At 64.6% G+C, this 15552-nt stretch overlaps 1 protein-coding gene across 3 annotated transcripts; it reads right to left on the reverse strand.

Moving 5' to 3' along the window:
• Positions 1-1593: 1593 nt before the first annotated feature.
• On the reverse strand, positions 1594-14847 carry LOC105488444 (rhophilin Rho GTPase binding protein 1). Of its 3 annotated transcripts, XM_071067683.1 has the most exons (16): positions 14505-14847; positions 9298-9772; positions 8235-8350; positions 7247-7375; positions 6934-7009; positions 6044-6121; positions 5570-5694; positions 5312-5478; positions 4883-5076; positions 4408-4564; positions 4220-4333; positions 3613-3807; positions 3059-3135; positions 2690-2836; positions 2440-2601; positions 1594-1973 (listed from the first exon to the last, which is right to left on the reverse strand). In XM_071067683.1, the coding sequence occupies exons 3-16, from the start codon at positions 8333-8335 to the stop codon at positions 1758-1760; spliced, it is 1938 nt and encodes a 645-aa protein (XP_070923784.1). In that variant the 5' UTR covers positions 8336-8350; positions 9298-9772; positions 14505-14847; the 3' UTR covers positions 1594-1757. The 3 variants fall into 3 exon arrangements, with proteins under 3 accessions (XP_070923784.1, XP_011750774.2, XP_011750776.2); XM_011752472.3 differs by lacking the exon at positions 9298-9772; XM_011752474.3 differs by lacking the exon at positions 9298-9772 and having other exon boundaries at positions 4220-4330; positions 14505-14843.
• Between the last annotated feature and the right edge of the window lie 705 nt (positions 14848-15552).

Here is a 15552-nt window from a genome sequence, read left to right on the forward strand (position 1 = left end):
TCCGGGCAAAAGCCCCCTCCCCCAGCCTATGGTGGCCTGGCGCCCACCGTGCAGGAGGCAGGTGGCAGCTCTGTCCCCACCTTGGGTCTGGACAGGCCACAGGAGGTGGGGAGTCCCTGCACTTCCCAGACAGGGCCGCCATCCTGTCATCCCCAATTAGCGCCTAATGGCCTCCTTGATGCACAGTTTTATTAACCAAATTAATATGTGCTGGGGAGACCTGCATGACCTTGGCCCATTCTGCTGAGACAGGGATTTTCCCAGGAGGGCAAATGGGGGATCTGGACCCCCACCCCGGCTCAGGAAGGCTGGGGAGCCTCACCCTCCCGCCCAGGAAGATGGCACCACGGCGCCTGCATCTCTGGGACCCCAAACACCCCACTCGCACCCCCATTTTCCTGGCTGAAGCACGAGGGAGGTGGCAGCACGGGGTCCTGGACCCTGGAACTGGAGCTTGGGATGCAGGGCGGGTTGCTCCCACCTGGGGACCCTCGGAAGGGACTGGACGAGAGGGCAGGGGTCTTGCAGAGCTGGGGGCTGCCTTGCTACCCGGGGTCTGTGCCTCAGCCCTCCCAAGGTGCACCTGCCTGTGCCGCCTCCCAGGGCTGCTAAGCAGGTGGCGGCTGCCCCCTGGTGGCTGCAGGGAATGACTCCCACCAGCCCTGTCCCTTTCAGAACGTGCTGGGCCCTGGGGCCCTTGGTGAGGACCCCCACTCAGGCTCCGTGGCTCCTCTCGGGTGCAGCTCGGGCCTGCCCTGCTCTGCAGCCCTTCCCACCCCCTCCCCTTGGTGCCCAGGTCCTGAGCCCACTGCTGTGGGGGTCTTGGGGGCGGTGCTCCTGCTGACTGCCTTTGGGGGCCATTGTCCACCCAGTCTATGGAGGCCTGGAGGCAGCCCCCACTTCCCCTGCTTGAAACACTGAGAGCTCACGGCCTGTGGAGGCCAGCAGGAGCGGCGCAAGCAGGCTGGGGAGGGCTGGGGGCCCGTGCAGGCCCCAGGCTCAGGGAGAGGTGACATGCTCAGGAGCTGGAGGGTGGCACCTATGGTCGGAGCAGGACAGCAAGGTGGGCAGCAGGGCTGACAGGCTTAGGGCCACCATGAGACCTGGGCCACGACACTGGGGACTCCTGGGCAAAGGGGACACTTGCTGGGATGACCAGCACAGGGCCCGGGGTGACCAGCACAGGGTGCAGAGGTGGGGAGTCCCTTGCTCTATGCACAGACAGGACAACAGGAGGTATTTTCAGGGAAGGCCGTGTCTGGGACCCGGCCTAGGGGTCTGTGGATGCTGTGGGTGTGCCTGGCTGCTGCATGGTGGCATGGTGGAGGGGCAGCGAGCGAAGGGGTGCCCAGCAGGAGTCACTGGGCACCAGGCAGAAACTTGGCCGGAGGCAGGACTGAGACCTCAGGGTCTGTGCCCACGGCAGCAGCAGGGTGGACAGAGCCCGGGGGCACAGACGTGATGGCTGTGAGGAGCACCTCCTGTGAGGAGCCCTCAGGGTGGGGCAGCCCCAGGAAGCTGACCTCAGACTGGCAGAGGGACTGGCACCCTTCCTGTGTGTGGGTGAAGAGGCCACAGCTCCCATCACTGGGCTCAGACAGGTCTGACCATAGTCTTTAATGGGCAGGCAGGTGCCCGAGGCAGCCTCTGGCATGAGGCGGGGCAGGCATTGCCCAGAGGTCCTCTGGGTGGGGAGGGCATGCTTGGTGCTTCCCACCAGCTGGAGCCAGGGCTGAGGTGTGCAGGGAGCCTGGCCCTCACAGCCACCCTGGGCACTTCGAGGATGAGGGCAGAGCTGGCTTCACTGGGGCACGGGGCTGGGAGCAGCCTCCAGGCTTGCCCTGCTGGGCTTTTCGGCTCCAGCTGAGGAGGGGCCGGGGGCTGGCCCACGTGGATGCCGGGGTCTTGCAGCCATGCTCCCTCTGGCTGCTTAGAAGCCCCCTGGGGCCCAGCAGGGCGGGTCGGCGGTCCCCCTGTAGCAGGGACAGAGATAGACTGTGGTCAGCCACTGCTGGCCTGTCCCCACCTGCAGCCAGTCTGGGAGGGGTGAGAACCACCTGGAAGGGGCTGGCACACGGGGGCTTGTTTGGGGGCTCCCATCAGGGTGACCACATAGTAGGGGCCCCACGGGTTTCACCCAACCCTGGTTCAACCATGCTGGGTAGATGAAACTTCTGGGATGGAGCACCTGGCCCAGAAGCCTCCAGTCTGAGGATACAGAGGCCCAGTGAGGGGTGGGCTCAGCATCCTCGGGGTCAGGGCAGGAGCCCTCAGATGGAGGCCACAGCACAGGTGGCCCCTGCCCAGGAGGCAGCCCGGGGAGGGTTACCCGCAGCCCCACCTCCCCTTCCCAATGCTGCTCAAGCATCCAGGGCACGCCCAGGGCCAGGGTGGGGACAGCAGGCTGGGGACCACCCCTCCGGGGCCCCCAGGGCTCACCAAGGTGGGCAGCCTAGAGCTGGGCAGCACTGACACCACCTGCAGGCTGGCACCCGCCTCTCCCGCAGCCTTCAGCTCCGCCACCACCTCTGCGTGTCTCCACCACCTGCACGGCTGCCCGTTCACTGACACAATGTAGTCACCCTCCTTCAGGCCGGCCGCCTGTGGGGAGACTTGGATGGTGAGGCAGGGACAGGACACCCTGCCTGGCTCTGGGGACTCAGCCTCAGGAGGCCGGTGGGGCCCTTACCGCGGCCTGGCTCCCTGGAATGACAGCAGCGATGAGGACAGGCGAGTCTCCCCGAAGCGTGAGGCCGAAGCCACTGTCTCCTCGGGTCAGGTGGACGGGCCCCACCAGCCGCCACCGGTTCTTGGCTGAGAACACAGACAGGGGCCCCTGGCGGGGGCTCAGAGGTCAGAGGCCCAACTGGGTCATACACTGAGGAGACCCCGCCTAATCAGCACGTCCATCCAACCTGTGCACCGAGGGACGCCGTGGGGTTCCACAAGGAGGGTGGGCAGGGCTGGACCGCCATCAACGGCCTGAGGCCACGTGCTGGTCAGAGCCACGCAGCCCGAGCTGCCCGTGCTGGGGGTGTCTGGGGACAGGTGTGCTCACCAGCCGATGGAAGATGTCAGGCCCCTTCCCCGGGGACAGGCGCGGCGTCCTGGCCTCTGGCTTCTGGTGGGTCTTAGCTGAGAGGGTGGAAGAGCAGAGCTAAGCTGGGAGCCTGTGGAGACCTGCCCCGGGGATTTTCCAGGGCGCAGGGCATGACCCCGAGCGCACACAGGCCCTGCCTCTGACCTCCTGGCCTGGCCGCACTGCAATGGCGGGGGGAGCTGCCCCAGGTGCCCTGAACACATAGCCTCCTCTGCCACAAGTGGCTCCCAGAATCCCTCCCTGAAGTCCCAGGTGTGCCTGTCCCGGGTCTGTGGGCTTCCCCTCAGGGTAGGCCAGTGCAGGGAGGGAGGGGCTGAGGGGCGTGGCCATCCCCCAGGCCCCTGAAGGGCCCGGCAGCTCTGTGGGCCTGAGATTGTGGCCTGGAAAGTGCTACTGCTGTTGAATTCATCGTGGCGATTGCATCTTTAAGGCAATCAGCCTCCCTTTCTCCAGGACGAAGGCCCCCACCCTGGCCGGGGATGCAGCCACCCACACAGGCCCTGGCTGCTCACGCTGGATGTCTGGGGCCTCGGCAGTCTCACAGAAGTCATCCTCACGGTCAAGCTCCGCATACTTGGCCAGTGAGCGCTGCAGCGTCTGGGCGACCACAGCCCGCAGCAGGTCCACCTCTCGCAGGACGCGGCACAGGGCGTGCAGCCGCAGCGCCTCCTCCTGCCCCAGGATGGCGCGCTTCAGGTGTGCCTTGCCTGTACGCGGGGCACTGGGACGTCACATACCATGTGGGCCTGTGGGCCCTGGGACGTGGCAGAAGGAGTGGGCAAAGCCAGGGCTGTGGGGCTCATCACAGCCACTTTTGCTGTAGGCGTATGCCACAGGGGTGAGGAGCTGGCTGTGCAGGAGGGCTCTGCCTCATACAAGCAGGGGCCAGGGACAAGCTGCTCCCAGGGGTCTCCCTCCTGCTCAGAGGCTGCCAGCACTCCTGGGGCCCCTGTGCTGGACCGTCACCCATCAGGCACAGGGCATCCAGGGATAGGTAGGTGGCCCAACTCGTTAGCATGGGGACACCAGGTGGCAAACAGCGTGAGTGTGGTGGGGGACACCCTGCCACTGTTGGTGACCACCTGAGCCCCCAGGGCCCTCCATCCATGGGCGCCTTACCAAGCTGCCTGCGCTCCTCCAGCTCCTGTGGCAGCACAGGGCCTTGGGGCTTGCAGGAGGTGGGGGGCTGGAGGAAGACCTGCTCGTGTGTGGGGAGCTCTCCCTCGGTCGCTGCTGGGGGACAGAGAGGCCATGAGCCCTGAGCGGGGGCCTTTGCAGCATCATGGGCAAGTGCGGTGGGCACTCACGGGAGCCGTCGCAGAGGGCCATGGCTACGTGGTAGTGGGCCAGGGAGCGGAAGTACTCAGCCTTGACATGCACCAGGGCAGTCCAGGAGACAGGCATGTAGTCGTGGACGGGTGGCTGGGCCATGGTCTGGTGCACTAGTCTGTACTCGGCTGCCACCTGCCGGTGGACATGGCAGGCACGCGAGGGCCTCCCACTCTCCGGTGGTGACTGCCTCTCCCTACCCAGCCTCCACCCGCTCCGACCACCATCCCAGCAGCCTCCCTGGCACCCCAGTTCCTGCCGCTTCATGCCATTCCCTGGAGGCAGAGGCTTGGGCGCCCAGGTTCCTGACCAGCCCCCCAGGGAGCAGGACAACAGCTGGCTTGGGGCTGACACACAAGGAAGGAGGCGGGAGAGCTCACGCTTGCCTGGACCTGGGCTCTGGCCCCAGCTCGGCCCCACCCCCTGCACCCTGACACGGGTGCCCGAGCTCACCTGGGCAGCCTCCTGCGCCAGGCGCAGCTGGGCCAGGCAGTCTTGGGGGGCCATGGAGGCAGGGGGTGAGAGACCCTCAAACACACATTCCTGGGCCTGGGCCATCATGAGCTGCTCCAGTGCGCAGAGGGACGCAGGGCTCATGTCTGGGCTCGGCGCATGGGAGAAGTTCTCCCTCAGGAGGCTGAAGGTCCCTGCGGAGGGAGGGGTGCTCACACAGGCAGGGCCCTGACCTGCCCATCTCTGCCCCATGCAGCACTCAGGGAGGCCAGCTAGGGCCGCTCCTGGGACACGCATGGGCCCGATGTGTTCAGCCCCCCTACCTGAGGGACTGACGTCCTAACCACCCCCCAGCTCCTGCCCTGCAGAAGGGGCTCTGCAACACCCTGGCACCACACCCTGCCCCCCCGCGGCCCGGGCCGCCCTCACCAGCGGCCCTCTGGAAGGCCTCCACAGCGCGGTGGGCACCCTCGGCGCAGGAGCGGTTCTGGCGCGCCCCAATCTGCGTGTGGAGGGCGCCGATGTTGAAGAGAACGCTGCCCTTCTCGAAGGCCAGGGCGCGCTGCTGGGCCGGGACCCCAGTAAGCGAGTCGTACCTGCAGTGTCAGGTCAGGCTGGGCGGAGTTCCCACAGTTCCCGAGGCCAGGCCTCCCCTCCCCAGGGTGCCCCCGCCCGCAGAGCCCCTACCAGTGGAAGAAGAGCCCGAGGCTCCTGGCAGGGGTGAGGAAGCGCGCATCCAGGAAGCACAGCTGGTTATAGTAGGCTGTGAGCAGCTCCAGGCCCGCCTCATTCCGGCTGGGGGTCCGCATGGCCTGCAGGGCAGGAGCCGCTGGGCCCCACCGCCCTGGTCCATCCCACTCACACACACTGCCCTGGGAAGTCCCGTGGGCATCAGCACCATGGGGGGCGGGGAGGCAAAGCCAGAGGGGCCCTGGGCAGCCGAAACTCCCAAAGGCCAGCAGCGTGCGGCACCGGGGCCACCTGCCAGCCCCTCGACACGCCCCGGCTGGGTCTGCACACACAGGGTCCTTGGTGCGCCCGTCTCCCCACATCCTCCAGACGTCCACACTGAGCTCCGCTGTCTGTTCCTGACTTAAGCCTCAGCCTCTGCATGTGTCTCCCAGGACTGCAGGAGGGTGGGCGGGCGGGGGAACCACACACCTGCCGCAGGGCCTCCAGCTCTCTGATTTCTGCCTCGTAGGAAGCGCCGTCCTCTCCAAAGTGCACCGAGATCAGCTCCTGATGGGGGGCAGGTGTTGGCATCCACAGTACCCCTGTGCCTGGCCTCCTTCCCTGAGGTGTCCCAACCCACCGTGGGGAAAGACTCATGGTGGAGGAGGGCTGTGTCGCACAGCAGGCTGGCTGCCATGCAGGGTGGGGGCCCTGGGCCCCTCAGGAGAAGCCCCAGAGAAGGGCTGGGGCCAACTGTACGGAGGGACCTGGTGGGTTGATGCAGCTTGGAGCCCCTCTGGCCCTGGGGTTTCCCATCACAGAGGTGGCGCCTGGAGACTCAGCGCTACTTTTATGTGTGTTTCCTTATTCATCCCCATGGCCGGGAGGCAGGTGCCATCTGCCACTCAGTGACTCCAACACTGAACACAGTCAGTGGCTCCTGCAGGGCCCTGCCGGGCAGTGCCAGTCTGTTCTGGGGTCTGAGCCCTCTCCAGGACCCTCATGAGTCAGTGCTGGGTGTGTGGTCCCAAGCCGGTGGTGCCCTCTGTGGGCGAATCTGGACCCTGTGCCCCGGCTGGGGCTTCCAGGCCCCATCCTCTTAGGGCATTGCCTGTCCGAGGGCAGGCCACGTGTTCATACCCACTCTATGGGATCAGCCCCAGCCTGCGGCGCAGGCACCAGTGCGGGCCCTGAACACAGCAGAGGCTGGGTCTCTGTGGCCACTTCTGCCAGGTCCCTGGTGTCCCTTTCAGCCCTCCCTCCCTCTGGGCCTCAGTTTCCCTATCTGTTCAATGAGACAGCTGGACCAGGAAGCCTCCAAGACCCCCTTGGTCCCAGGGCAGGGCCGTGTCCCTCAGAGCTCATAGGCCAGTGCCTACCTTCAGTGGTGTAGACCAGTCCAGCTCCTTGGTCTCCTTCAGGCCCAGGGGGATCATGGGGACAGTAACAGCTTCACTACAACCAGAAGCATCGACTTCAGACTGTAAGGCCAAACCCTGCTGTACACGGCAGCTGGGGGTCCACTCCTAGGGCTCTGTGGCACAGGGTGCCTCCCTCCCTCATGGGAGCACACGTGCACCTGTGTCCTGGGGGGTGTCCTTGCACCTGCGCACCCCCCCACCATCCTAAACCGCTCCAGAAGCACGTGCACACACACGCACGCGTGTGCGCTGTCCCGGCCCCCATCCGCACCTCCCATGCTGGCCAGGGTCCACGCCACCGCTGAGCTCCTCCAGCTCCTCCTTCAGCAGCTGCAGGTTGGAGTTGACGTAGCTCAGCTCCAGGGCGACTGTCTCTCTCACCCGGTTGTTGCTGGTGGCTCTGAGGGAGGCCGTGGCAGTTGAAAGCCCAGCCCCAAGGTAGAGCCAAAGGCCCCATGCCCACTGCCACCCTCCTGCCAGCTGATCTGTCGGAGCTCCGAGCCCACCCTGCAGAGGATGTTGCTGACGGGGTCTGTCCCCCATGGGTGGGGCAGGTGCAGCAGTGGCATCCGGGGGCTCACAGGTGATACCCACTACAGTTCATCACCCCTGACCCCAGCACCTGCATGTTCTGACTCTGGCCTGCGGGCACCTCCCTCAGCGCCATGGCTTTCTTTGGGGCTCATACAGCCCTCGACAGCATTCAAACACCACTTCCTCGGATGGTGGGTGAGAGCCACACCCCTCTCTGTGCCTGCATCAGGGCCCGGCAAAGGGACCAGGGGTCCCCAAGGAAGGCCAGGATGGGGGCAGGGAGGCAGCAGGTGCTAAGGGTACTGAAGTTGCACTCACACACACACGTGCGGCTCACACGCGGCGTGCTCTGAGAAACAGGCAGCTCGGGTCTTCCACCCCTCTCCCAGGTCCCCAACCTTGGGATGCGCCGTCACCTGCCACAGCTCAGCCTCAACCATGGCTCTTCTGAGAAGCCCCCACGTGCACTGCTGGGGCTTCCCAAGCTGCACACCCGGCAGGGACACTGGTTTCCTGGCACCCCCGGCCCAGCACAGAGTCCGTGAAGGCAGGTCTGTGAGGGTCATGGCTGGGCATCACGTGTACTGCGTGCCCCCCAGGATCCATCTGCTCATGCACCTGTCTCCCTGACCCGGCCATGGGGCAGACACCTGCCTGGGTGGCTGTTCTGCCCCCCTCACCCAGGTCAGCCCTGCTCCTGGGGCCGGGTGGCCTCAGGCACTCACCTGTAGAGGTTCTCAGCGCCCGTACGCATCTGCAGCTCCTTGTCAATCTGCTGGTGAATCCGGGCCCTGCGGCTCTGCAGCTGGCCGCACTGCATATGCATCAGGGAGTCACAGCCCTGCAGAGAGGCCACAGGTGATCACGGCCTGACCCTGTGGAGCCCGCACCAGGCTGTGCCTCGCCAGCCACTGAGAGGAGTGCAGCCTGCCCAAGGGTAACGGGGTGGCCACCATGGGCTGGGGCTGGAGCTGACCTCACAGGGAGGGGCTGGACAGAGCCAGTGTGAATATGGGCCCAGCCAGAGCAGGACCAGGAGGCAGTCAGTGCAGAAGGACGTGGTGGGGGGGATGCTGCTGACTTGTGCTGGGGGTCGGGAGGGGAGGCTGGCACCTGCCAAGGACACCAGGAGCCAGGGCCTCACCAGGCAGCCTGGACAAGTAGCGCTCCAGGAGCCCTGCAGGGGGCTGCCCCTCACAGTAGGATTCTTCTGGGTCTCCTTCTGCACTTCCGGATTTCATTCTGGATCCCCCTTGCCCCTCCCAATTTTTTTCCATCCAATTCACCCACGCCTCCCAACCATTCCCGTGTGGGTTTAGGTGCGGGCTCAAAGGACAGCGTCCCTGAGGCTCTGGGGGCAGCCACTGGCCCCCGATGGTGGGTGCAGAGGCTGCGGTCTGACTTTGGGAATGGTTCTCGAAGTGAACGCACACCTGTGCACTCCCCATCCACAGAGAAGAGACTCTGAGCCTTGTACCCACAGATTGCACCCCCACGGCCCTGCCCAGCACCAGCCATGGCGAAAGAGCAGGGCATGCCCGGCAGGGCCGCTTCTGGACTTTCATGGCTCCTGTGTCTTCTTAAGTGGTGCGAATCTGCTGGGGCTTAAATTTCACTCCAGGGTGATCCAGTTTCATGCCTCAGCCCACCCCATCCTTGTGGTGTTGGGGTCCTGCCTGTGCGATCCTCATGTGTCCCTCCCTCTCACCACGCCCCTCCCCCCAGCTCTTCCCCATGGCTGTGTGGGAATGCCTGGGTCTCCACCCCGACAAGATTCTTTGCAGCTACCTGTGGCTGTCCTCTGGGTGGGCTCCCAGGCGTGGGCCGGCTGGCTTGCCTCTCCAGCACCCACTCCTTCCATGCTTTGAGACCCACAGTGCTGCTCAGGGCTCGATGCTCAGGGACACTGACTCCCACCCAGCCCTTGGGTGAGCCTGGTCTGTGTCACGTGCGGCCATCTGGCCATTTCTGCCAGTCAGCAGCAAGACAAGGCCTCTGGTGGCTCCTGGGACTGCTTCCCGCCCTTGTCGGGAGACAGGACCTCTTCTGTCTCAGGACCTTGTCGTGTCTGAAGATGAATCCTGCCACCATGAAACTGACCCGATACTGCATGAAGCTGCAGATTCATGGGGCCAACGTGCACATGGCACTGGGTCTTCCCCTCTGTGGACCTGGCACCCTCTCCACGCACACACGTCTCTCAGGCCTTTCCGTCTTCCCCGTAAAGAGCTCACATGTGTTTTCCTGGGTTTCCCCTAGATATCTACAGAGAGTTATTTTTGCTAATGTGAATGAGACCTTTGTCTGCATTGTAATTAGTTTATTCCCATTATACAGGAATGATTTGATTTCCTAGACAGAAGGCCTGCTTGTCCTGCCCCCCAAGCTCACAGCAGCCAGCTGAGTGGGTGACCATCTATTATGGGTGAATTGTGTCCCCACAAAAGACAGGTTCAAGTCCTAACTCCCAGTACATGTGAGTGCAATTTGTCTAGAAATAGGGTCTTTGCAGATATAATGAGTTAAGATGAGGCCACCCTGGAGTAGGGGGGGTCCTTAATCGCAGTGACAAGGGTCCTTATAAGAGATGGGAAATGTGAACACAGCCACATGGAAGTGGCCATAGGAAGGCAGAGACAGAGACTGGAGAATAAGGCACCGTCCCCTGGAACCCACCCCATCCCCCAAACCCCTGCACTGTCCCCCGGAACCCATACCATCCCCCAAAACCCCTGCACCATTCCCTGGAACCCACACCATCCCCAAACCCCCGTGCCGTCCCCTGGAACCCACACCATCCCCCAAACCCCCGCGCCATCCCCTGGAACCCACACCATCCCCCAAACCCCCGCGCCATCCCCTGGAACCCACACCATCCCCCAAACCCCCGCCCCGTCCCCTGGAACCCACACCGTCCCCCAAACCCCCGCCCCGTCCCCTGGAACCCACACCGTCCCCAAACCCCCACACCGTCCCCTGGAACCCACACCGTCCCCAAACCCCCACACCGTCCCCTGGAACCCACACCATCCCCCAAACTCCCACACCGTCCCCTGGAACCCACACCATCCCCCAAACTCCCACGCCGTCCCCTGGAACCCACACCATCCCCAAACCCCCGCGCCGTCCCCTGGAACCCACACCATCCCCCAAACCCCCGCGCCGTCCCCTGGAACCCACACCATCCCCCAAACCCCCGCGCCATCCCCTGGAACCCACACCATCCCCCAAACTCCTACGCCATTCCCTGGACACCCGTGCCGTCCACCAGACACCTGTGCCATCCCCCAAAACCCTGCGCCATCTGCTGGACACCTGTGCCATCCCCTGTACACCCACACCAGCAGTCTCCTGCTGAGTGCTGGGGGTGAGGGAGCCTGATGGAGCTCCCTGAACTGAAGATGAGCCGGTGCTTAGGGGCTGGGGGGAGGAACACAGGCGCTAAAGGGCCAAAGCAGAGAGGCCATGGTGGCTGGGAGGAGGTTGTGCTGGCCCAGGACGCTGGCCTCCCCCCAGCCCAGCTCTGTCCCCGTGGACACCACCCAGCAGGGGACGGGCCAATGTGCACTTGGGAACCCTCATCCTGCTCCCGTTTCCCACTCCCGCCTCCTCCAGAAAAGAAATTCCCTCCAGAGCTGCTTCAGGGGCTCAGGCTGGAGACGCCCACAGGTGGGAGAGGCACGGGCGCCTCAGATCTGAGCAGCTCCCTGAACTTGAGGCCTGCCCACCCCCGCCTCCCATCCCTATCTTTCCCACCCACACTACCACCTTGAGGGCCTCTGCCCAGTACCTAGGAGACCCCCGTGCCACCCACTGCACTACACCCCCTCCCTGCAAAGGCCCCACTGCAAGGCTCCAGTGGCTTTAAGGGCTCTGGCTGTGCAACGGGCATCAGACACCTAGCCAGGTCCCTGCTCCCCTCCTGGCCCCAGGAGAGCTGTGGGGAACCTGGCCCCTCAGAGCCCCACAGGCACCTGCCGTGGCCCTGGGCCGTTCCTCGGCCTCCCCACCTGCAGTGCTCCCTGCTGGTCAAGTGACTTCCTGGCCTACATGCGGATGAGCAGACCTGAGCTGGACCTTTGAGGCTGGGTAGACCTTGGAGGGGGAGGCCCACGCCCCACTTTCCACACTGGGCTGAAGGTTGTGCCCAGCAGAAGGGGCGTGGACACAGGTGTTCAGCCCCTGCTCCTGCTACAACCTCCCCATCCTCTGGAGACAAAGGTGACCTGGAGCCCCCCCCCCCACCACCCCCACGGTGCCCTGACACCCTACTGTGACCATTTCCACCTTGCATTAGGAAAGAACAGAGAGGCTATGGTCTGCGGGGGTCCTGAGAGGCAGCCACACATGAAGGGCCTGGCCGTGCCTCGATGGAGAGGGACGGAGAACAGAGAAACAGCCCCCAAACCCTGACAGTGGGGCTCCTCTACCAGTGAGGAAACAGTGTGGCTGTGGCCAGAATGGGGCTGACCTGGGGACTGGCATAATGTGGAGACAGTTATCCCAGCCCAGATCTGGGAACAGCAAAACATCAGAGCAGGACCAGACCTCCACCCTCCCCCAGGATCCCCTGGCCCTGGACCAGGCAGTCCCCAGGCAGAGGCCACCCACCTGGAGCCAACCAGCTTCTTCCCCTCAGAACCCTTGCCCTGGGCACCCTGTCTGCTGACACCCACCCATCTCAGGGATCCCTCTCCTCTGCCCCCACTGAAGTCTCACCTGAATGCAAGAACTGGAAGCCCCAGGAGGGCGGACACATTAGCACCTACCCGACCCACCATCTCTGCCCCCCACTGATGAGGGAGCAGAATTCAATGGGCATTGGCGCACAGGGGTCTCCTGGGACGTGGGGCTACAAGCAGCACGCACGCCAGAGGGATCACAGACTGGCCACTCACGCCAGGGACCACCACTCTCTCTGATGCTCCCTGGGGCACCCAGGCACTGGTGGTTCCTGAGCACCCCTCTTCCTGGAGCCCAATCTACCTGGGCAGGGACCTAGGAATCCGTTTGTAACCAGCACCCAGAGGGTGCTGCTGTCCAGCCAGGCCAGGGAACCTCAGGCTGACCCACTCGGCATGCTGGAGACCAGGCGAGGGGGCACAGTCACTCTGCCCATCTGCTGCTCCAACGCTCTCCCTCCTCAGCCTGCTCCCCCTTCTCTCACTGGCCTCCCTTGACCTCCCAAGGAAACCACAGGACCTGCATACAGCCAGGCTGTGTTCTCTGTGGTCCTCCCCGGGAGCCCCTGCAGCCCCTGTGGGAGGGACGGCAGCTGGGTTGGCCGCCCTGGGCCGTGCCAGGCTTCTCCCCTTACCAGCTTGGCAGCCTTGGCCACTTACTCACCCTGTTCCTCAGACGGGCTGAGGCCCAGGGCTTGGGAGGCACCGATGGCAGGACTCCAGCTGTGGCTCTGGCCCCGGCACCAGGTAAGCGCTCGCAGAAAGCACACTCTCATCATACCCGGGGCAAATACAAGTCACCCAGACCCGTCCACAGGGCCTCAGGCCCAGGCGTGGTCTCTAAGCGGAGGAATGACCGACCCCTGACCCACTGAACTCTGAGCATTAGGGCCAGTTTGGGGGCCAGCCTGATGGGGGTGGAACAGGCCTCACTCCAGCCTGGCCGCAGGCATCAGGGAAGACCTTCCAGATGGCAGGACGGCCTGAGTGGTGTGTGTGTGACACAGGGCCTGCCTCCGCTCCCCGGCCACCTCCCACAGACCCCTCCCCAGCACCCTGACTGCGGGTCATTTCTGGACACTGCGAGAGACGCGGCAGCCTGGAAACAGCTTCTCCCCGACTTTCCAAGGTGACAGCCCAGGGAGGGCCAGGACAGAGAGCCCGGGCACAGCCCCCAGCCTGAAAAGCGTGACCTCCAGAGCCCTCTGGGACATCTTGTTTGTACAGCCTCCCAAACATTCCACCCAAAACAACTTTGCTGTCCCAGGCCACCTGCAGGCATGGCCGCCCTGCCAGAGCGAGTTCACAGGGTTCGGGCAAAGGCTGCCTCTCCCTCCAGTGCCCAGGAGGTGCTGCAGCCTCTTGCACGCCTAGGGGTGGGCAGGAAGGGAGTCCTTGAGGGCTATGGTCAGCATTGGCAGCCCAGTGACCTGAAGCCAAGCCCTGGCTGATAGCACCGCCTCCTCCTCTAAGAGACCTGAGTCCAGACACGGAAGCTGAGTAGAACCAGGGACAACGAAGTCCGATGTCCCAGAGGGGAGGAGGGCCAGGCGCTATCAAAGGCTCACCTGGGGTGAGGAGCAGGAGCAGCCCCCCGCTGAAAGCCCGCGATGGGCATGGGCGCCCAGGGTCTGGCAGGAGCACTGGGACAGCCTCGAGCTGGTCCGCAGGGAACACGCAGGCTCTGGACTGCAGAGCAAGGCCCACAGACGTCCCCTCCTTTCCGGGCACAGACTCAGCAGGTCTCCATAGCCCTGCCCATCCCTCCCACTTGCCCGGTCAGCGCCCCGGGTTAGGGACTTCAGAAGGGGAGGAGGTTTGGGAAGTCAGGAGAGGACAGCCGGGAAGACCTCTCTCGATTTCCCATACCCAGGAGGCTTCGCTGCCTGCTGCTACCAGTGCACCCAATGGGCACGCAGTTCCTGAGCGGTGCAGAGAGAGGACCGAGCTAGGGAAGGAGGCTATACAGGTGCCGCAAAGGAACACGACGGCGGGTGTTGGGAGGGCGCTCACAGAGCCCAGCCCCACACCCGCCCAGAAGGGGGCCACGAGGAGGGCGTCCCCCGACCCGCTTCAGCGGTGAGGATGATCCAGACTTTGGCTCCCCGCATTTCCTGGCTCACATGAGTGGCCTGGAAGCACCTCCACCGAGCTCAGAGGAGGAGGGACGCAGGCTCTGGCCTCAGTTTCCCTGCCTGCGTCCGGGCCGAGTGAGACGTGGGAGGGGGGTGCCCGGAACGCGCTTCGAGTGGGGGGCAGGAAAGGGCCGGGATTCCGGGCCCCTCCTCCCGCCACCGGGCCAGTGCTGCGCACCTGCAGCCGTGGACTCTCTTCGCCGGCGCCCGCGCCGTCCGGCCTCTCCTCCAGGATCATCGCCGCGCCCGCCGCGCTGGGGGTCCTTCGGGGTCAGCCTCTCGCGCAGCGCTCCGCAGCCGGACCAGGGCCTCCCGCACCACCCGGGCCGCGGGCTACTCAGTGCCCGCGCCGGTCCCCGACTGTCCCTCCTGGGTGGGGGTGGCCCGCTGCGCGGCTGGGCGTGGCACGGGTCCGGTGTGCCAAGCAGGCCGTTGCCCAATAGGCGGCAATGCCGCTTCGACGGACAGCTATGTCAGCCAACCAGAGCTCTAGGAAGGCGGGCTCTGGACGGCCAGCCCCGCCCACCCGAGGGACGGTAACCCCTGGCAACCGAGGCCTGAACGACCGCGGCCGGCTGGCAGGTTGTACTGCGCATGCGCCGCAGCGGCCGCCGAGCTTGCGGGAGAAGTTCGGGAAACGGAGGAAAAACTCTACGGAACGTCCCAAGCTGAGAGTCAGGGCGGACCTGGCCTCGGCGCGCCCGGCTCCTGGGCTGCCTTTGCGGGGACTCCAGGAGTCTGCCAGGCCGCGCCGTTTCGTCCCGTCACCCCGGCAACGGGACCCTCTAAGAGGCTTGTTCCAAAAATGTTCACAATGGGGTTTTTAAAAACGGTTTTGTTAGGGACAAGTGCTTGTGTGAGTTCTCCGACAATGCCTGCTTTCTTCTCTCTGCCCGCGGAGCGGAGGCTCCAGGCCTGGCCCCAGTCCGAGGTGCGCCTGTCGGTGGCGTCCTGCTTCCAAAATCGGCCTCCAGAACCCGCCTCCTTCCAGAATCCGCCTCCTTCCAGAACCTCCGCCCAGAACCCGCCTCCTTCCAGAACCGCCTTCTAGAACCCGCCGCCTTCCAGAACCTCAGTCCAGAACCCGCCTCCTTCCAGAACCTCCGTCCAGAACCCGCCTCCTTCCAGAACCTCGATACAGAACCCACCTCCTTCTAGCACCTATCTCTGGAACCCACGTGCTTTCAGAACTACCTGTTTGTAGAACTTGTTTCCAGAACGAACCT

Source organism: Macaca nemestrina, chromosome 8, assembly GCF_043159975.1.
Source record: "Macaca nemestrina isolate mMacNem1 chromosome 8, mMacNem.hap1, whole genome shotgun sequence".
Classification (NCBI taxonomy): Eukaryota; Metazoa; Chordata; class Mammalia; order Primates; family Cercopithecidae; genus Macaca; species Macaca nemestrina.